This window comes from Botryllus schlosseri, chromosome 10, assembly GCF_051294905.1.
Source record: "Botryllus schlosseri isolate E-star chromosome 10, Bs_hap1, whole genome shotgun sequence".
Classification (NCBI taxonomy): Eukaryota; Metazoa; Chordata; class Ascidiacea; order Stolidobranchia; family Styelidae; genus Botryllus; species Botryllus schlosseri.
The window spans coordinates 4,778,569-4,800,163 of NC_137245.1; the positions used below are offsets into that span (position 1 = coordinate 4,778,569).

Sequence of the window (21,595 nt, forward strand, 5' to 3'; positions counted from 1 at the left end):
GGAATTGCGGCAGACGGTTGCCGCGCGTCGCGCTGGTTTGATAACCACTGTCTAGCGCGTCTGCTAAGATGGTTGCCGATACCTGAGTGATGTTATTTCTGATCAGAAATGCATCTCCTGATATATATATATATATATATATAAAGAATATACAACTGATATGTGATGTGCTTCATGCAAACCATCGTACAAAGAGACGCTTGGTGGCGGCTCGGAGTCGTGGGAGAGGAAGAAGCGAAAGCGTGTAGTGGACGTGGGGTGGTCTGTGTGTTGCTGTTTCAGTTGACGTGTTTTATTACTTATTTGAATATATACATCATCGAGTACAAGCTATCGCGGCCAAGATGACAAGTGTCAAGTTAACGGATATCGTCAAGAATTACGTGGACTATGGAACGTCAGGCGACTTTGCAGAATGGACGGAGAAATTGGAATTGGTTGCCAAACTGCAAAATTCGACTGCGTCTCTCGTGAACACCCTACCTTTATTGCTCGACGGGCCGGCATTTGCAGTGTATAAACAATTGCCTGAGGAGACGAAGAAGGATTATAAATTGACTAAAAAGGGGTTATTGGCAGCTTTTGGAGTGGATTGCTATGTGGCATATGAACAATTCCGTAACCGTGTACTTCAAGTCGGGGAATCGGTTGATGTGTTCCTGTCTGATCTGAAGAGGTTGGCAATGTTGATGGGTCTGGACGGGGATATAGCTAATTCAATAATTAAGTGTGCATTCATTGCTGGTTTGCCTGCAGATGCCAAGACACAGCTTAAGTCCATGGCTGAGGTAGAGCAATTAGAGTTGGACCGAATTGCATCTCGGGCACGTGTACTATTGCCCACAAAAGATGGTGAAAGTGTGTTTTGTGCTGCTGGGGCTCCGCGTAGAGTATACGGCCCATGCTACATATGTAAGGAAGAGGGTCACATCGCCAGAGACTGCCGAAGTAGAAATTCTACTGGTGCACAAAGATACTATGACAATGCTCCAAGGAAGTGCTTTGCTTGTGGACAATGGGGGCACATCGCCAGACAATGTAAAGGGAATCCGGCTGCGGGAAAAGGCCAGGGAGGGACGTTGGCACCGGACGCCCCCTCCGCATCGCATTAGGAGGTCGAAAGGTGCTACCGTTTGTGCCAGTGGAGATTTGTGGCATGGTGACAAATGGGCTGGTGGACACTGGTTGTGAGCGGTCAGTTATTCATGAGGACTTATGTAAACAACTGGGTCTGACACCAAAAGGACCTTATATAGTTGTGGAAATGTTAAATGGGACACTTACTACTTGCCCGGGGTGGGTGCGGGCAAAGGTGAAGATTGATGGTATTGCTGTAGAAATCGAGTTCTTAGTGGCGTCGGATCTGGTGTACAATGCAAAGATAGTGCTGGGGGATGATATTGTGAAAGTACTTGGTGGTGTTGAGGTTGATGCTGACCTAAACGCGAAGTTTGGACTTCGTGCGATTAAAGCATGTGTTGCAACGAAGGTTGCCTCGAGTATACAGCCAGTGGAAGTAGTTGACTGCGATTTCAAAGCTGTGTTCGATGGTGAGAAGTGGACTGTGGAATGGGTGTGGGAGAACGAAGAAGAGCCGGAGATAAGAAACCGCTGTGCAATGTACCCAGTTCCATCAGAGTGTCGTGAGGCCTTTACTGGCGAAGTTGATCAGTGGATCAAAGATGGGTGGCTGCAAGAGTATTGTCCTGCAAAGCATGGGCATCAAGACGGATTAATCCCGCTCATGGCTGTGAAGCAACCGAATAAGCAACGTAAAGTGCGGCCGGTGATGGACTACCGAGAACTCAATACTTATGTCACGAGTCACCCCGGTTTGGACACTGCGGTATGTCAAGAAAAGCTAAGGTCTTGGCGAACGACCGGTGAAAATGCATATGTCCTTGATCTGAGAAAAGCGTATTTGCAGATTCATGTGTCAGAGCGACTGCAGCGGTTTCAGGTTGTTGAGTACAAAGGCAAAAGATACGTCATGACGCGAATGGGATTTGGGCTGAACGTAGCTCCAAAAATTATGTCAAAGATTATCGGCACGGTTCTAGGTCTGGATGAGGAAGTGGCTCAAGGAACAGATCACTATATCGATGACATATGGGACGATGCTAGTGTTGTCGATGTTGGAAAGGTGAAGAATCACCTGGCCAAGTACGGTTTGCAGACAAAAGAGCCAGTGTCGATATGTGATGCTCGCGTCCTAGGCCTTAGAGTCATGGCAGAAGAAGGCGGAATGCGGAAATGGAAGAGAGATGGAGAACTTCCTGTGGTGGCGGAATCCCTGACAAAGAGAGCACTGTTTTCGCTGTTTGGGAAGTTAATAGGACATTATCCTGTGGCGGGATGGTTAAGAGTGGCATGTAGTTATGTCAAAAGACTTGCCAACGACGTTGAATGGGATGCAGTTGTTCCAGAGCAAGTGAAGACTTTGGCCGAAGATGTGATGGCTAAGGTGCGGAAAGAAGATCCAGTCAGTGGGATTTGGTGTGTGCCTCCTAGTGGTCGGGCGCAAGTGTGGTGTGATGCAAGCAATCTGGCTGTGGGGTGTTGCTTGAGAGTAGATGGTGCCGTTGTAGAAGACGCGGCGTGGATGCGTAAGCAGAGTGACAGTGGGCACATCAATGTTGCGGAGTTGGATGCAGTAGTGAAAGGATTAAACATGGTGCTGAAGTGGAATATAAAGAACATTGAAGTGGTTACGGACTCGACCAGTGTGTACAATTGGGTAAGGTCTATACTGGAAGACAGTCACAGACCAAAAGTGGGTGGGATAAGCGAGATGGTCACGAAGAGACGGTTGGGAATAATCTCGCAGCTCATTGAGGAGTATGCTCTAAAGTTGACGATTCGTTTGGTTCCATCAGGTGAGAATATTGCTGATTCCTTGACAAGGGTCCCGAAGACCTGGCTGAAACGGGTGGGTCTGGCGGTTGGGGTAACAAACGCACTAAGGAATCAAGTGCGCGAGATTCATGAGAAGCATCACCTAGGAATCGCGAGAACACTTTTCCTCGCACAGAGATGTATCGCGGATGATGTGAGTCAGGAATTGGTGAAAAACGTGGTCGGAAATTGTAGAATATGCCAACAAATCGACCCCAGCCCTGTTAGATGGGAACATGGCCAGCTGTCAGTGGAGAACGCATGGGAGCGCTTGGCATTGGATATAACTTACGTCGGTAACCAGCCATACTTGAGTATGATCGACTGCGGGCCGAGTCGATTCACAATCTGGAGAAAGGTGGCGAATGAATCAGCCGAACAGATTATCCGGAACCTTCAGCAGGTCTTCTTGGAGAGGGGACCGCCATCTCAGATCCTGACAGATCAAGGCGCTGGTTTCACATGCCAAAAGACTGTTCAGTTTCTCAAAGATTGGGGAGTTACGCATATGACGAGCTGTGGCTATAAACACTCTGGAAATGGGATCATTGAACGAAACCATAGAACGATTAAGAGAATGGCTGCTCGGTCTGGAAGAAGTGTGGAGGAAATGACGTTCTGGTACAATCACACTCCGAACGCAGAAGGAATTGTCCCGGCGGAAGCTGTCCTCCGTTATCCGGTAAGGTTGCCAGGATCTCCCGTGAACGAAATGAATAGATCAACCGATGCGAACCCATATGTGGTGGGAGAGGAGGTTTTTGTGAAACCTGGAAACGCGAGGTGTTTTACGCCGTGGAGGGAGGGAACTGTGACAGGGATAGTTGCGGATGCTGTGGTGGAAGTGGACGGCAGAAACAGGCATGTTGCTGATGTTAGGCACATGGTGGGGGAGCGACGGAAAATTGCTGGCAGTAGTAAGGTACCTTCAAGAATGTTGGAACTGGTGTTTGACGGGGATGAGGTGGGGGAGGTCAGGGATTATGACAATCCTGAACCGCCTGATGCTGTCAGTCGAAGAGACCTGGTCTTCAACCAGGAGGAAGTGGGGCAGGAGAGAGAGCACAACAACCATGAACCACCTGTTGAGGGTGTTCAAAGAGTATCGGAAGACGGACAAGATACTGAACGCGCTTCTCGTGATAGGGTCCCGCCCAGATGGTGGGCCGATTACTTTGTTGACGTATGAGTGGACATTTTACCTTTGCTTGGTTTTTGTTCTTGCCTCGTTTTCTTTTTGCTGTCTTTGGGGTTATTACTGTAACTGCAATTTTGTGATCTTTAGATCAGGGGGGGATGTGATGTGCTTCATGCAAACCATCGTACAAAGAGACGCTTGGTGGCGGCTCGGAGTCGTGGGAGAGGAAGAAGCGAAAGCGTGTAGTGGACGTGGGGTGGTCTGTGTGTTGCTGTTTCAGTTGACGTGTTTTATTACTTATTTGAATATATACATCATCGAGTACAGATATACTCGAAATGGTGTGATATCAGTCATGCTACGTTGAAAACATCAACTTCGTCAAAATAGGGTAATAGGGGTAGGCTATAGTTTGGAATCGGAATAGGAGGACACCTTTCTAATATTATAAAAGTTGGTTTACCGCAATTGGAAACAGCTTAAAAAGGTCGTTAGTTTGAGTCGACTCCTAAATTACCATCTTAACGATTATTCTGTGACGTTGACTAAAAAAAATCATATATGCCGATTTTCAGTTCGCCGCCCTGTCTTAGCTACCAAAAGCTATAAAGGAGGACGAATTGCCAACGAGGACTTTTATGCGTTTTTGGAGGACATTAACGATTTCACATATCTTAACCCTACGTAATATTAATGGATAACGCAAATCCTATGTTTACGCAGGTATTGCACCTGATCTAGACCCTAAACACATTAGTATCGTCAAACTGAAACAATAACACTCACCAGCTAATGACTAATTAGCTACAATCGGACTTGGAGCGAGAGACAGGGTATGAGTAATTGAGTTTATATTTCATAACAAGTGTAGAATCAAAGTAATATAAAACTCACGAAGAACAAATAGCAATGAAAGGTATGAAAGTACGAATCGTTGTATTTTGTGTTTAACAAAATGATGACGTCGTTATAACAGTAACATCCAATGACTCGATGAATGCCGGACTTATATTCAAGTACGCTTGCGTATACAACATACACAAAGCCTTCTTGTTTTATTTTAATTTAGTTCAAACTACAATGCATTTTATGGGCGCAATATCTTCGTAGACGGCGATAACTGCATATCTGTATCAAAACCAAGGAGGGTAGTTTCAGAAAGCACGCCCGTACGCCGGCAACACGATGGACCACTCCACGTTTTTCGTGGACACAGACCATGTATTTTAAAAGTTGATAATGGCTATCATCGATTTAGCAATATTTGAACGCATCGTACTATGCACAGGTTATGCTTCAGTACTATTACCCTAATAGTTATCTGTCGGTAATAGGAATAAATAAAACATTGAAGGGGGGAAGTTGTTGTGGTTGTTTGTAATATTATGGTGGTTTTCGACTGCAATGACCATTTACACCAGGTTGATGATATTTATTAGGATTCCGCAGCTGCGGGTTTGTAGCAAGGCTCTCTACGCCTTTTAATGCATCTCTTATGCGGATCATATGACGAGGAGGAACATACATAAACCCCCATCACTCGAAAGCGATTCAGCAGTCGAATTCGGTCGGACTCGAACCAGCAACTGCGCTATCTCGCCACCTGGAGGGGAAGTGTTTCAGCAATGTTGGGATGTCACGATTCCATCTACAGGCGGACAAAAATATGGCGTCGCACTATAAAGGTTAAAAAGCTCTCAAGGGGCTATGGCTCTTCAAAGGGAAGAATTCATGAAACAATAGCTTTCGAATATGGATGACCAGTGTACCAGTGGTTTGCGATGGTTTGAACTGCCATCTCAAGTTTAATACTAGAAATCCTAAAACGATGTTGAAATCATGTGTAGAATACTAGCCTACTCTGCAAGGAATCGTATAACTATAACTCTAAAAGAAGAATGTAACTTTGCACCGCTGACGGTAACAGCTCAGTGCAACAGAGCGTATTTTGAAACGTATACAGCAGTGTGTTATTTTGCTATAAATCTCCCATCTTGCTTGATTAACGACAATCCTCATCCGGATTGTAAACTTGCCATGTCGATTTCATCTAAACGTGAAAAAATCGCGTTAGCTCTACCTGTATCATAATACTGTAATCAAGGACAGTCACCTTTTTTCACTCTGATCGTACTTTGGGAAGGTGCTGTTGATGGAAGGGTTCCGCCCGTGTCGTATGTCGACGAAGTTGCTGGACAAGGATATCGGTATTCAAGGGGGATGTGAAAAATATATAATAGTTCTACTGATCAATGATCCGAAATACGCTGGTTATTAAGTATGTTAGGTTTGCTCAAAAATTACTTTTTGTTTCAGATATCACTGGCTATATCTGATAAAATTGTTGGGTTGCGTGAATATATTTGACGCATTTGGAGAAGTTATAGGAGTACCACATCTAAATCCTAGTATTTGCTACCGTAAATAGGCTACTATATTTTTTTAATCCAATAACTTCAATTCCACGGGTTGTATTGAGCCAAATTTCTTCTGCATCGTTTTTATGCAGTGGCCAATAAAATTTGAAAAAAAGTTTTATTTTTTAAACAAATCCATATTTTACCCTTACAACAGCACACCTACGGGTTGAAAGGGAAAATTAAGTACTTGGCGGGCCGGATAGTTGAATCGATACAATATTCGCCCATCTATCCACATATATAAGGAGTATATCGTATTTAATGAATGTATTTTAACGACAATAATGTCACTTCAAAGCCATTTCTCGCCGATAGTGACGGAGACAATGTGGATTTGAGAATAACATTGTCATACAGGCGCCACCATGTCTGCTTCTATCTGATCAATCAACACAGGGTGCAAGCCTTAATTAAAATTTCAAGGCGTTCGATAAGCCCGGTACCCCAAATTTATCAAGATATCAATTCCTTAGGGTTGAGTAGGTGACGAAATAACTTCAACTGTGTGGCCTAGTTAATCTCGATATTGGATTCATGCGACCCGCGTCCTCTACGAAATTTGCAAAGTGGCAAAGTGGCAAAGTCGGCGGTTACGGAATCAAAAATAAGAAATACCAGCGTGGCGTGAATGACCATTGTAGTCTCACAAACACCATGATTACCCCCAAACGACATTAGGGTTGAGTACATTGTAAATGGCGATAAACGCAAGTCTTCTCGCTTCGACGAACTTACGCGTAAGCTCCAATCTCGCACGCTGCTGCACGCACACGTATTTAATCAAATACAGTCACTAAAATTTGTCTTAGTAAGCAAGTAGTGGGGAATCTCGGCAGACTGGGCCACGGGTCACATTATTATGTAAGACGGAAACTGTTCGCGGGCCGGACTAGGCCCGCGGGCCGTATGTTGCCCGCCCCTGAACTAAGGGACCAATGGATGCGATCAAATCGTGGCAGGATTGTTTTTGATCCGAATTTTAGCATATAAAATGGAATTTTATCCCACATGATTGGATACGAATTCCTAAAAACATATGATCCATATATCTCTAGTCTCTACTCTATGTTTACCTGGAACGCGTTTCCGATGGAAAATAGCCAGCTGAACGTTTCGTTTACGATTTCGTCTTCTGAAAGCGTGAGAGGCACGGCGAACATCCAAGTCACGCCGAGCAAACTCGATATCAGAAACACTCGGATTAGCTGATCCTTCAACTCTGGGTCTTTACCGGCTTGGCGACTAAGCTGGAATTATATTGGAGGGTGTTATTACGAAAAATTGACCGTCCTATGGGTAAAGTTGGGTAACGAAGGAAGTTTGAGCTCTTTCAAATTAAATTAGAATGAATGAATTCGCAAAAACTTGAAATTGAATTCAGTTTCGAAACAGAAAGAAATACAAGTTATGTTCATATCAAGCCACGGTTTATAAGAATTGAGAATGGCTTTACAGCAAGCTCGGATCAAATCACGCTATACAGTTTTCCTGTAACATTTTCAGTAAACGAGAATATTAATTGGAATTAAAATTGGAGCATGGGAACATCTGAGAACTTAGATTAAAATCACATTGCCAACATTTCGCTTCAATTAGACTAGTTAAAAAATTGGAATTATCTATTTGTCCAAGTCTGATACAGAGAAATAAGCATTTCCACACTGTGCAGTGCGTGAATAGGATAAGTGTAGCTTATTACGAACTTGTTTACTGTCCCGCCGTTCATATAATTGCAAACAGGACTATTAGAGAGAGAGTCTTTATTTTCATCCAACCAAAATATAGATAGAATATTATATCGTATGACCAATGTTTCCTCTAAGCTGCGCACGTGCGCAAATGCGCAGTGCTGACAAGGTCTCTGCGCACAAAAAATCCGAAGTGATGACCTTTTTTTTTATTCGTTATGCACTGTTGTCCAAGGGTTCGCGCGTTGATTTGGTGAGTGAGCGCACACTGGTCAAAAATTCGAGGGAACATTTCGTATGACTATATTGGGTTGCGAATGCGGATCCAGTAGGGGAGATGTGGTACCGATGGATCACTGGGACCGAAAATACTTTGGAAATTCTCTATGATAATTCCATGATTACACTCCGTGAACTCTTCTACAATTGCACGCTGGCAACATCTTTCCTCACATACAAAAAAATTCGACGTGCGCGAACTATGGGGTCTCTCACAGATGTTTTTTTTGTTTTGGGGGGTGTAAACTAAACTTAGATCGACATATACATTTTTCTTTGTAACCTTCAACACGAACAAACCAGCAATCATTTTTATTGTGAAGTCTATAGGGCTTGTATCAGACTATATAATGGAACCTATTATTTTTTTCAGTTCTTTCCTTGAGTGGAATTTTTTTCGATTCATGTACAAAATTAGTAGGGTGGGGACCGTTGATAAAATAGCCAAATCAAGCAAAATAATCAAGCATTCTAATCATGAAACAAATGAAACATGACTACGTACAGAAAATATTTATGTAATAATTGAATATGATGTTTTATCGCTATAACGAGGTCTCTGGAAGTCACACTGTCGATTTTCGGGCAATATGTATGTACCCTCAAATTTATAAGTCCGAGCCTAAATCGGAACGTGATTTTATGATAACATTTGAGTCAATATTTAATCCATTTTTTGACGGTTGCGACCGAAAATTCTTCTTTGGCTTGCTGTAGCTTAGATTATAATACTGAGCAAGAAAAGTTGTCACATCTGAGTTTTTTATGGTATATGTGTCATAGGTCCCCGGGTCGTGTGCCATTGGACCCACCGGGTGGGGACCGATGACACGTTCGAGCAACAAATTTTAAACGTCCATAAATATTTTTTGAAAAGACGGATATTCATGTATATGTGCGCGATAGGTAGAGCTTGTATCAAAGTGCTGAGCCAGCAAAAGATCTGCTGTTTTCGGCTGAACATTTTGGGGCCAGCGAACATTATCCAATTTTTGATCCATCGGTACCACATCTCCCCTATTTATCGTAATGATTTGAGTCTAGTGAGATGCTATTCTTTTGAGGTACTGAAATTATACACGAAACTTTCCAGTTACAGTTATATCATCAACGGGAAATATATAACCTTGTACCACAGTAATAAACGCATGTAGCGCAAACAACGCAAGTTCGTGGAACCGAGATTTCTGTGAGGCAGTGAAAAATACGCTACATTACCACAAAGGGCAGTGAAATAAGTAGGGTTAAAACAATATCGAATTATCTTGTAATGTGACGCGTAACTGGGATGGTATTATTCCCGGCCGCTTGAATATACATATTTAAACTTTCCAAATCTGTTATGACGGCGTAATGAGCGTTACCCAAATGCTCGAATCGAAGCTTAATACGAAATCGAATAAGTCGATTTTGCCCAACGCGTGACCCTTCAAGACAATGAAATTGCAAATTAAAACGATAACGTATGATTTATATTATATTTATAACAGAATGCAAAGAGCGTCCGCACGCCAAACACAGCCAATTTTACATTGGATGTTTACTGCGTGGTAACTTTATTCATCATCGGCGTTTTCCCGCAATTTGGGCATATCAATGTTAAATTGATCAATGACCTCAATAAACGCGCTGATAATATGGTCTGGCGTGATATATGCTCAGAACTATCGGGTTAATTGAGTTTCCGTGTTTCCTATACGAAGGAACTCGTTTTGGCGTCGCATTTTAAGAGCATTTAGATTTAGATCATTAATCACAAAGAGGGAAGATAAGCAAGGTAACAAGTTTGTTTCACTTTACGGCCCTGACGTTGGAAGGTGACATTATTAGAGTGGTGGTACGTTAAACTGCTGTGAAACCAATGGTTATATTAAGAGCGCAAATCCCTTCATAATTGCTACAGTTTCATATAGGTTCCTAATCGATATTCAGTTCCACATAAAAAGCCTTAAACCAGTGGTTCCCAACCGTTTTCGACTCATCGCCCCCTTTTCAAGCTCCACGCCGATCATCGACCCCCTAATATTGGGAACCGAAAATGGGCATACAAACTGTAATCACCGTCGGGTTGACTAAAAAAGCTCAATTCTTTTGCTCGATCTCGAAATTACACTTTTACAGCTAAATTTTCGTGAGTTGACTAAAAAATAAGTCATTTTACCGATTTGACTCCAAAATAGCCGTTTTAACGCGCCATCGGCCCTTCGCTATTTTTGCCCCCCTAGACCGCAAAATCGCACCCAGGGGTGATATCGCCCACGTTGGGAACCACTGCCTTCAACGAAAGTGGGCTGTGCTACGGGTTGACATCTCAGGGATCATAATAAGAAAATCTGTTTAGCGTAAACTGACCATAGATGTCGGAACACTATCAATACTAAACAACTACCATGGCGCTCAACACTTGAGTAATTGATACTGTATGCTGCTATGTTGGACAGGGCTTGTGCACATGTTACCATTCGATGATTGAGACTGTCGGCTCGTGTTAAGTCTATAGGGTTTTGGTTTAATGCGATATAAACTCACATGATCAATTATTGAATACTCAATGGCAGGAAAATAGGCTTATAGAGGTACAGAACGCTAATATCGTAACAAAAAAATATTTTTATATTTCCAAATTTGGAAATGGAAAATGGAAAATGCCATAACAATTACTTATCACAGGAGATTTCACATGAGAAGTTATACAGCCTATAAATGAGACGCATGATTTGAGAATCTCATTTGACCAGTGTAATATCGACGTGACCACGTATGTACGATAGAATAGAATCTTACGCTCGGCCTCTTGCGGTTGATCTTGTGCATGATCACTATGAATCCAACGAAATTGATGGCGAACATAATACCAACAGGCACCAGGAACCCGAAATACAACGAATAGGAGTGCAGCCAACAGAGCCTGTCGCCCGCGTACGATGATTTCCAGCACAGGGGATCTGGAAAAGACATCATCTTCTGTCAGCCTTACCGAAAACAGGCCTAAAATACTTGTTTTTCTACTTACGCCGGGTTCGCTACTTCTAATTGCGACTGAGTACATAGATTTAAGACGTTTCATCTACTTTTAGTTGAGTACCGAGTAAGTATTTTAGTAACCTACTGTACAGTTTTGCTGAAAAAAAAACCCTGAATACTATGCTCCGGAGAAGTGGAAGTAGTCTACAGACATAAGTACTTGTGTAAGTAAAGAAAAACCTACTTGAGTACTTCGAAAAAGTAAAGAGACTTCTTTACCGACAACCCCTGTATTTCATTCGAGCAATTCGTGGATCACATCATATTTAATTGATTGACGACTTTTCATAATAGTATGGTGTATATTATTTTGTCAAGCATTGGATGTTAATATACACTTAAGCTCCTCTCCAAACTAGGCAGTTCAAAGATCCACCAAGGTAGAGTCCTCGTACACTTGTAATACGTACAGTCACAGCTATATTTGGAACTATTGCTAATATTAAGTTCCAAAAATAAAGCATAGAATATACGAACCGTTGTCCTTGGACAGGATCCAACCATCGACAGTATCGCCGACAGTGAAAGCAACCACGAATGTAATGGCAGTGGTCGTCAGTGAAACGGCATACACCAAAATACTCGCCTTAAACACAAACCGTCCGTGGATGTCTTCGAACACCCGGATGAATTTCCTTAAAATGGAATAGAAAGAAACAAAATCATCCAGAGCATTACATATATACCCTCGCACGGTAATATATTACAGTTTCGAACGCTCATGGATTGAATTTGATGGTACATCTACCAAGCCAGGGTTGTCTTGACTTGAGTTGCAATTTTCGATGACTTGACTTGACGCGAGAGTCATTTTCTTCAAAATATAAAGTTACTCGACCTGACTTGAATCCGTGTGTGTAGCCTTTTGACTCGACTTGTGCTCGAGTCATTGCTCATGACGTGACCGCAAGCCCTATGAATCAAGACATTCTATATTACCTATTCAAGCCTCGTGTATCAGGGCTGATACTTGAACAATAGGGACATAAACTGTCTTTGTCCGTTTGAATAAACATGTTAAGAGAGAGAAAATTAGTACATTAGGAATGAGAGACCTTGGATATTACTAAAAATGTAAAATAAAAAGCCTGAGAGTGAGTTGAACCTGACTTGAACTCGAAACTGAACAATGATCACAATGACTTGGACTCGGACTCGAGTCTCAACATATGACTCGGGCTCGACCGTCAGCTTCCCGACTTGAACTCGGACTTGACTCGGTGGTGAATTGATGTCTGTAGTAGCCTATATTCACCAATACTTAGGTAGGAATTCTGGAAATCGAGCTCGGCCGGACTAGAACCCTCAACCCATTTGTGTTGCAGCCGTGTATTTTACCACTACGCTATATCTAGCCACTGACCCGACTTGACTCAAATCAACACCATTCGAGTGAAATTGGCTTGTGACTCGCACCCGTTGATTTAGTTGCAACCCTGGATATAGTACGTCACACACACGCATACATAACATAATACCAACCTGTACATGACGTAAAACTCCGTGATCCTCCATCCCCATGCAGAAAGGAATGATAATTGCAGGACGGCAGTAACCACGAGGCATGGAACATAAGCGCGCGGTCTCTCTACTCCTGTCAGAAACGTGATGTAACCCACCAGCAACGAGGCGCACAGGTGTAAATGTATTTGGTTCAACTTATTTTTTCGGAGGAACCTGAAAATATATATATTCTAAAAAATCAGACAAATGGGAGAAGCGATGCGTGTAACATCAATAGCAGAGGTGGTCAGTGAAGAAATAATTATACGTCCACGTCACACAGTTTTAAGAATATTAGACAAAACTAGATCTAAACTACTTTATGATTCACTTTTTCAGATATAATATTATGACTCAGAACATTTTTAGCTCGACTACAACAATTTAATTAGGTAAATTCGCCTCATCCAGCAACAGAAATGTGAAAGAGATTGACCAAACGTCAATAACATAAAAATGACTTACCTAAAATATAAGTATGTGACAATCGTCAACAACAACCCAACGATTGACAAAGTGCATCCAATCTGCCCCACAATATCCAAGATGTAACTGTTTTTGACGTTGTTTGTTTTCTGAATACAAATTTCCGGTATATTCGCAGGATTAGTTGTATAGCGTGCCCAAGTTATCGTCATAATGAAAGTTTCTTACCACTAACACAGCAAAATTGGTAGCGTGATTACAACTACACGTGACATATTCCGATGTATCTCCGTATTGAGTTTCACAGCCGCTATAATCCCAGTTTTCAGTTTCAAGGTCGAGAAATGTACACCGCTGGGACGTAAAACTGCATCCACTTACACTCGCCTGTTGTCAATCAGTAGGTAAAACTACGAAGCTCGAGGTTGTCATCATTAGGTCTCATGTTACCAAAGATACTACCACTTCTTTTGTGACGGAGATCTGCTTGGAAAACGGAAAGGACATCCTGATGGGGTCTGGGAGGTTTTGCAGTGTTGCGTTTGTAATCTGGATACTGAGCACCTGAACAGATATGAAGCTATTAGGTATTAGCAATAGAATAATATATTCATATTGAATTAAATCTGCATACTTCCGGCTGCTAACCGTTGGGGTTAGTTTATAATCGTCAGCAACAAGGTGAGAATTCAAAAGAACTTTCTCTATCAACATTTGTAATGAAACAATCGAAATATGAAACACTATTTATAGTAAAAGATAGCAGTATGTTGCAACAGGGTCGTGCCTGAGTACGGAGTGCTGATGTTCCAATTTTGCTTTATCATATATATTGTACCGATGACTTGCGATGCTCTTTTGAAATAAATGAATAAAAGAACGAATGAGCGTCGTCGATTTAAATTACCTCACTCAACTCTGCATTCTCTTCATCACTATTCGGAAAGAGTGTCGTGTCTTTATGCAGGAAGAACACGGCATTTTGCGACGCGTTAGTCGGTGTCCCGAGCGCGGACTGAGGCACACGAGCAGTAATGTTACGCCCATTTCCTCTGGTAACGCTGGTTGGCCCGTCGGTAAAATCAACCGATGATCGTCCGTCGACTTTTCGAGCCTGCGGTTCGATGGCGATGCAGAATGTTTTCATTAACCAATCTTAGTGCAAGGCTGACTTGTAAGTTGGAATTACTGTATTGCTGGAATTATAAAAACCTGTATACGGACATTGGAATGAAGGGGGATTTACAGCAATCTGGCTCCGTGGAAATTTCGTATCAAGGGTTGATCTCAAAGGGATACTAGTCTTGAAGTGACGGTTCTCAATCAATTATATCCTAAGCGAGCAAATGTCGTGCCGAATCTATCACAACAAGGCCTCTAGTAAAAGTATTTATCATATATTTTCAAGTCCAAATTTTCAGACAGTGACAAAATATTCCAACATCATCGATTCAAGTCAAGGAGATCGCTAGCCTTGCTTTATTTTTAGTGAACATCTACCCGATCGAAAAAAGACATGTTAAACTTGGTGCAATGTTGCCGAAACGTAATGGGTGTCCTAAATTTCAATGAGCTCCAGCAGGGAATCTGATCACGTTTATGCTATATATCAGGACTGTAACCAAATCACGGAGCTCCGAGTCACAAGTCAATCTCACTTTCATAGTTTTGACTCAAGTCAAGTCGAGTCATTTTCAATTCACCATTGAGTCAAGTGCGAGTCTAAGTCACCGAGCAGAGGGTCGAGTCCGAGTCATAGTATTGTGACTCGAGCCCGAGTCCAAGTCACACTCCTGTCAACACTGTTCGGTGATATTGAATGATTTGGATTTATGATAAACTAATTTTCCTCACTTTGAGCAGTTTCTTGTTGCATTGTCAAGTATTAGGATCAATAGACGAAATTCCAATAGGGTGGTAACTTTACTGTTCTCCGAAATTACAATGAAATGTCGGTCTTGGCCGTCTTTTAGTCTCTATAGTCTCTATAGTCATATGGCTTGGTTCGAGTCATGCACAATGACTCAAGTCCAATTCGAGTGAATACCCAGATTGTCTCGAGTCGAGTCGTTTCCGTATTTTGAGAAAATGACTCGAGTCAAGTAGAGTCATAAGAAAATGGTGACTCGAGTCAGACTCGAGTCTGGTCAGCCCTCCTATATATGAAAGTACCAATATTATTGGCCAAATGCATACGCAAACTTGAGAAAAAAAATCGCGAGACCAGTAAATTTATGCATACTGATTTTTCACTACAGTTATATAAGCGATTGGTGCATGGTAAGCCAAAAACACCAATGGAAGTGTGGGGGGGTTCTGTTGAATCAAGCCTTCCAGAAGTTGTTTGATTGGGACCAGGACCAATGTTTTTTAAGGTCTACAAAGTGTTATTACAACACTGCTATGGAACAAACACTCGATACCGCCCGTCTTATTATCTCCGTCAACAGGTGTTTGCGCGGTAAAAATGAACTTTTTTAATAATCGGTCAGATTTATCCTAAGGGGGGAATTTTGGCTTAAATTTCGGCCAAGGGAGGCACGAGATGAAAAAGGTTGGGAACCACTGTCCTAACTGAAGCAAGACTGCTTGGGCATTGTATGGTTCTTATATCAAGAAGCGCAAGAAGCGCATGATGAAAAATTGTGATGTAGCTAACATTGTCATAATGAAGCAACACGGTGTGTCACCAGCAGTGAACGCACAACTTCAGTGTGCTCAGCCAACAACTTCTGCTGTTGAACGTTCCTTCTTCATTCTTGTCAAGCTACTTAGTAAGGACAGACACTTTCTACCCGAGACTGTAGGGAAGTATCTCACGTTGTACTACAACTAATTTTAATTATTTCTACCTTAATACGTGATGTAACTACTGGAATTCTTCCTTCGGCCATTCTTCATACCACCATTTCGTTAAAATACTAGTTTTTTCATGCAAAATTTGTCAGTTTTTTATTGAAAAAAGTTTTTTTTTCATGTCAAACTACTTCGTTAGGACCGACAGTTCCAACCGGAAATTAGGATAAGTAGTACAATTTTAAAATTATGTGCAAAAACACCTATTTTGTTCACGTCAGGTGAAAAAATTTTTCAAAATTAGTTTTTTTTAGGTCAAAATCCGGCGGTTGTTTTTGGAAAATAACGTTCTAGTGATGATCTTTCTTTCGTCAATATAGTGCTACTGGTCGAAAAAGTTTCAAAATCACCGGTTTTCTCTTCCGGTGCTGGAGCTCCCACAATATTCGAAAAGTGTCTCCTTTTTCGGGTTTCAAAATATGGTAACCCTAGTTTTCTCAAATCTTGTGTTCATATAGCACAGTGGTTCCCAACCTGTGGCACGCGAACAGGTGGTACGCGAGTAGATTCTGTTTTTTTTTCGACCGAAGGGAGTTGTTAGTTCAGGTGGGGTTGATTTTGAGTTCTTTGTAGCCGTCGTCGTCGTGGGTAAGGCCAATACCACCAATGGCGGCCTACGGCGAAGAGATCTAGTCGTAAAGCATTGGGATTCTTACCTAACCAAATTCCATTTTAATATAGCCTACTTGTCCACAATAATTTCAAATGAATTCACTGTACAGAAATCATATATTGCACCTTAAAATGAGCAGTTTATTTTCTGTTTTGCTACTTTCGGCAGCTCAACACGCTGGAAGCATTTTTGACCGCCTTCGGCGCGGTAACTTATGTAGGTGGTACGCGAGTACTGCTTAAAACCTCGAAATGGTATGTGGTTGGAAAAAGGTTGGGAACCACTGATTTAGCGCAACCATTGTTGTTGTCTCGTAGGAGCGACATACAGTGATAGAAGGGCAGTGAGTTGTGTCCGTTCAGTGTCGCCTCTACTTTTAGGTCACAGTATGGTTACTCACCAGAAATTTCACGGACCATGACGTGATATCTAAAACGTTCTGTGTAAGCTCGATGTTTTCCGCAAAGATTCTCAAGGATCTTATTAGTTTTGTGCTTTCAGCATTCTGAAGTTGATCTCCCACAGTACTGTCCAGAGCCTTGCGTAGATTATCCGTTGCCCATATGATATTGTACATTGCTAATTCCGAAACCTGAAAGGAAACTTCCTTGATAACAACTATTATCTCCCAAATAACCAATGAGAAGCAGACGGTAATCTGCAACCATTACAAGCGGGTGTATGGTATCGGATGGTCTCAGGTTATATGACCAAATACAGGCTCAAATCTTGAATACTAATGCTTCACAATGTTAGCAGAATAATTATAACAAACTTTTTTACCATAATAAAGCATACACTGCAGTAAATAGTGATGGATTGTAATTCTGGTCTATACTTTCTTATTTGGGGGGCGTCTCCAATTTATTTGTGATTAATTCTTCAAATATAGACTTTGCTTACCTTGATATCATTTTGCTCGACGTTTTGCGAAATGTCATGATAAAGATCGATAAATTTATCCAGGTCGTCAGCAGTCGATTCCTTATATTTGGAAGATAGGGTTGTCATAGTAGTCATGAAGTCAGTTAGCAAATCTTCTGTAAGCTGGCCTCCCTTTTCCTATCATGACAGATAATATGTATGCATGGTGGTTTCTTCATTAAGTATAACTTTTGGACCTTTCTCTCTGCCTTAAGCTGCACATCTCATTGGGTACCGTACCAAATTATAACTTACATCTCACGCTAACAACCTAACTTATGTTGAATGTTAGGGGATGTCGCTAAAGACGGCCTATCATTTAGTAACTTTGTGACCTAATGTTTACTATCATTTCGTTGTAGGCTATTTTGCACGTGCCAATTATTGCGACAGTAAAAACCAAGGAATCGCATTTTGCAGCATTTCGGCCACTCTGATTGACAATACGCATGGGCCTATATTCTTCCAGCCACACGTGAGACGTGGATTGCGCTGCAAATGGTTTTCAAGCTGTAGTAGGATGTGGGATAGAGCTTGAAATAGTGGCGTGTTTCAGGGTTGTAATGACTCGAGTCCGACTCAAGTCACGATTTCCTGATGACTCGAATTGACTCGAGTCATTTTCCCAAAATACGGAAATGACAAGACTCGAATCTAGTCAATCTGTGTATTGACTCGACGTGGACTCGAGTCATTGCGCATGACTGAAACCAAGTGATATGACTCGCGACTTAGAGGGCCAAGACCGACATTTCACTGAAATGTCGAAGAATAGTACAGTAACCAACCTATTGGTATTTCGTCATTTCGTCATTGGTACTGGTACTTGAAAATGATAGTAGAAACTGCTAAAAGTTAGTTAGAAAATTAGTATATTATAAATGCGAACCATTCGACATCACCAAATAGAGTTCTCAGTTCGCTCTGACCGCCGTGGAGTGCGGACGTATCTAGCAATCTTCCGCGATCATTAGTTGTAATCAACGACAGCATCACGCGTAATGGAGGAAAGTGAGGATGTCGAACGCATGGAAGCGATTGCTAACACAGCGAAACGTAAAGCACCGACTAAAGACGATGAATCAGGAACTAAGTCACCACCGGCGAAGACGAGACTTATTGAAGAAGATTGTGGATCCAGTCTACAGTCTACAGCTAATTCTCAAACACCCGCAGACGAACAACGCGACTTGAAAGTTATCCTGAATTGTTCGAAAAGGAAGATGTCTCACTGGCACCCAACTATAGTGCATGAAGCTATATACTCAGCAATTGGAAACTACGAAGGGATTCGGCCTCTTCCGTCGGGGGATTTGCTGATCAACTGCTTCAATGAACAACAGGTGAAAACATTGCTTGATATAGACGTGTTAACTCATCCCAAATCCCCGATACCAGTAACAACGTCACGTTATAAGAATAGGAAGCACGCATCCAGGGCAGTTATTAACGGAGTACCCTCTGACCTTTCCGAATATGAAATAGTAGAGTTTTTGAGCAGCTATGGAGTAACATTCGCGAAACGTTTGAAGAGAAGAACTGATAATGGACTCGAAGATACCATGAGCGTGCTAATTTGCTTTAGTCTACCAGACCCGCCTAGTTTCGTAACCATTGGCTACCTGCGCTTTAGAACGAAACTCTTCAACCCACCACCGTTGCGATGCCATAACTGTAATCGATTTGGTCATACAAAAAAGTACTGTGGAGGCAAAACAACCTGTTCGAGATGCGGAAGTCGTGACCACGATTATAAAGACTGTAACTGCGATAAGAAATGTATCACTTGTAGTGGGAACCATAGCTCTGCATATACAGGATGTCCCATATTTAAAAGAGAGTTTGAGATCCAAAGAATTCGGGAGCAACAGAATCTAGACTACCCTACCGCAAAAGCGAAGGTAACAGCTCCTGCGCCGAACGTACCTACTCCCAGACGACCAACGTACAGCCAAGTGTTGTCCCTCTCTGAAAACATCCAGGCAACTAATCAAACTAGGATATACCCCGAAAGTGCTGAGTCACCTGCAAACAGGGAGAAGTCACCATCCATGTCCACATGCACCCACCGCCCCAAGCCACCAACATACCCAGTTCCTAACGACTGCAACATCCAACTACAAGACACACGTTCCGTCCCGCCCTACGACACACAGCCCGAAGACAATGGAGCATCCTCCATCTTGTCCTTGATCTCATCCACCCATCCACTAATATTCTTTGCGTATCTGACCGAAATAATTGCACTGACCATAGCAGCATGCCGCGCCAACGAAGAGGTAGACGTATCGAACCTTGTCTCACTTGCAACACAAAAATGGCATAGCCTTCCCCTGGATAGCGAGGCGCTGAAAGGACTCATCTCATCGTACGAAAATCAGCGCATTCAATGAAAACGGACTCAAAATTATACAGTCGAACTGCCGGGGCATTTATAGGAAGCTACACGAGTTCAAAAGATACCTATCCCAGTTACCAGAGCGACCACACGTAATACTGTTACAGGAAACACATTTGATAGCTGCCTACGAACCAAGGTTCCATGGATATAATATAGTACGGTGCGACAACACTGTTCGCAGTGGAGGCCTAGCAACTATCATATGCAACAACTTAAACTTCCGCCAAGTTAGAATTGCCAGCCCACGAGGAGTTGAAACACTGTGTGTAGAAATAAACGGCATCACTATTTGCAATGTGTACTGCCATCCGGATTACACAGTAAGTCATAGCTCATTTGAATTTTTGCCGAAGCTCACCAATAAATCCCTTATATTCGGAGATTTTAATGCCCACCATTGGTCCTGGGGATCTGACTCCACCAACAGACGAGGGCGCATACTTCATGAAATTATGGACAATAACCCTTTAATTGCCTTGAACGTAACAAACCCCACCCATATTAACATCGCAACAAACGCAATACGAAGATGGTCACTGATTGATCTCTCGATTGCTTCGACTGACATCGCGAACAGGTGCACTGTCAGCGTTACGAACGACCTGATCGACAGTGACCACGCCGTTATTCACATATCCTACTCAATGCGGATCGTTAATTCTGGACAACGTCCACCTAGATCAGTGGTTCCCAACCTTTTACGACCCATCGCCCCCTTTTCAAGGTCAACACCGATCATCGCCCCCCAAATTTTGTGCACCGATAATTGGGCATACAGACTGTAATCACCGGCGGGTTGACTAAAAAAAAAAAAAAAATCAAAAAAAAAGGTCATCTTTCTCCGCTCAGAGCTGAAAATAACGTTTTTTCGCTTCGCATTGCTAGGTGGATGACTAAAAAAAAACAAAAAAAAAAAAAAAAGGTCAGCCGTTTTTACGCGTCATCGCCCCCCTATCGCCCCCTTCGCTATTTTCGCCCCCCGTCGCCCCCTTTGTCCATTTTCGCCCCCCTGTCGCCCCCTTCGTCATTTTCGCCCGCCCCCCGGGGGGCGATATCGCCCACGTTGGGAACCACTGACCTAGATGGAATATGAACAAAGCAGATTGGGAGACATTCACGCGAAATGCTGAAATGTCCTACCCGATACAGTATAATTCCGCGAACATTAATGAGGCTTGTGATAACTTCACACAGAAAATATTCCAGGCGGCTAGTATATCTATCCCAATGAAACGTAATCATAAAAAGAACCCAGTTCCCTGGTGGAATGAAGAATGCGATCGGGCCGTCAGAAGGAAGAAAGCTGCTTTCCTCAAGATGAAACGTACTTTCGGCGTCAAACATATTATTGAGTTCAAACGTCTTCGCTCACTCTGTCGGAGAACAATACTGGAAGCAAAAAAGTCATCATGGATAACGTTCTGCGAA

General features: G+C 42.4%; 2 protein-coding genes and 1 long non-coding RNA gene across 3 annotated transcripts in view; 1 reads left to right on the forward strand and 2 right to left on the reverse strand.

Annotated features, from left to right (window-relative positions):
- The window catches only part of LOC145448459 (ryncolin-1-like), a 112,475-nt gene that overhangs the window by 51,847 nt on the left and 39,033 nt on the right, over positions 1-21,595 (forward strand). The gene's annotated exons all lie outside the window — the stretch shown is intronic.
- On the reverse strand, positions 4,868-6,341 carry LOC145447734 (uncharacterized). The gene is made up of 2 exons (XR_013917693.1): positions 6,147-6,341; positions 4,868-6,083 (listed from the first exon to the last, which is right to left on the reverse strand). It is a non-coding gene; the product is annotated as an uncharacterized LOC145447734 (long non-coding RNA).
- LOC145448706 (adhesion G protein-coupled receptor L3-like) lies at positions 7,453-18,609 on the reverse strand. The gene is made up of 11 exons (XM_080327172.1): positions 17,746-18,609; positions 17,243-17,434; positions 14,281-14,487; positions 13,824-13,937; positions 13,602-13,760; positions 13,413-13,522; positions 12,927-13,121; positions 11,922-12,079; positions 11,205-11,365; positions 7,527-7,700; positions 7,453-7,479 (listed from the first exon to the last, which is right to left on the reverse strand). The coding sequence occupies exons 1-11, from the start codon at positions 17,860-17,862 to the stop codon at positions 7,453-7,455; spliced, it is 1,614 nt and encodes a 537-aa protein (XP_080183298.1). The 5' UTR covers positions 17,863-18,609.

Excerpts from the sequence above, each read along its gene's own strand:
- LOC145448706 (XM_080327172.1), bottom strand. The coding sequence starts at position 17,862 with ATGACTACTATGACAACCCTATCTTCCAAATATAAGGAATCGACTGCT. Across the intron at positions 13,761-13,823 it reads AAGAAGTGGTAGTATCTTTG|GCGAGTGTAAGTGGATGCAG; the intron begins GTAACATGAGAC and ends GATTGACAACAG. Across the intron at positions 7,701-11,204 it reads TCAACCGCAAGAGGCCGAGC|CTTAGTCGCCAAGCCGGTAA; the intron begins GTAAGATTCTAT and ends ATATAATTCCAG.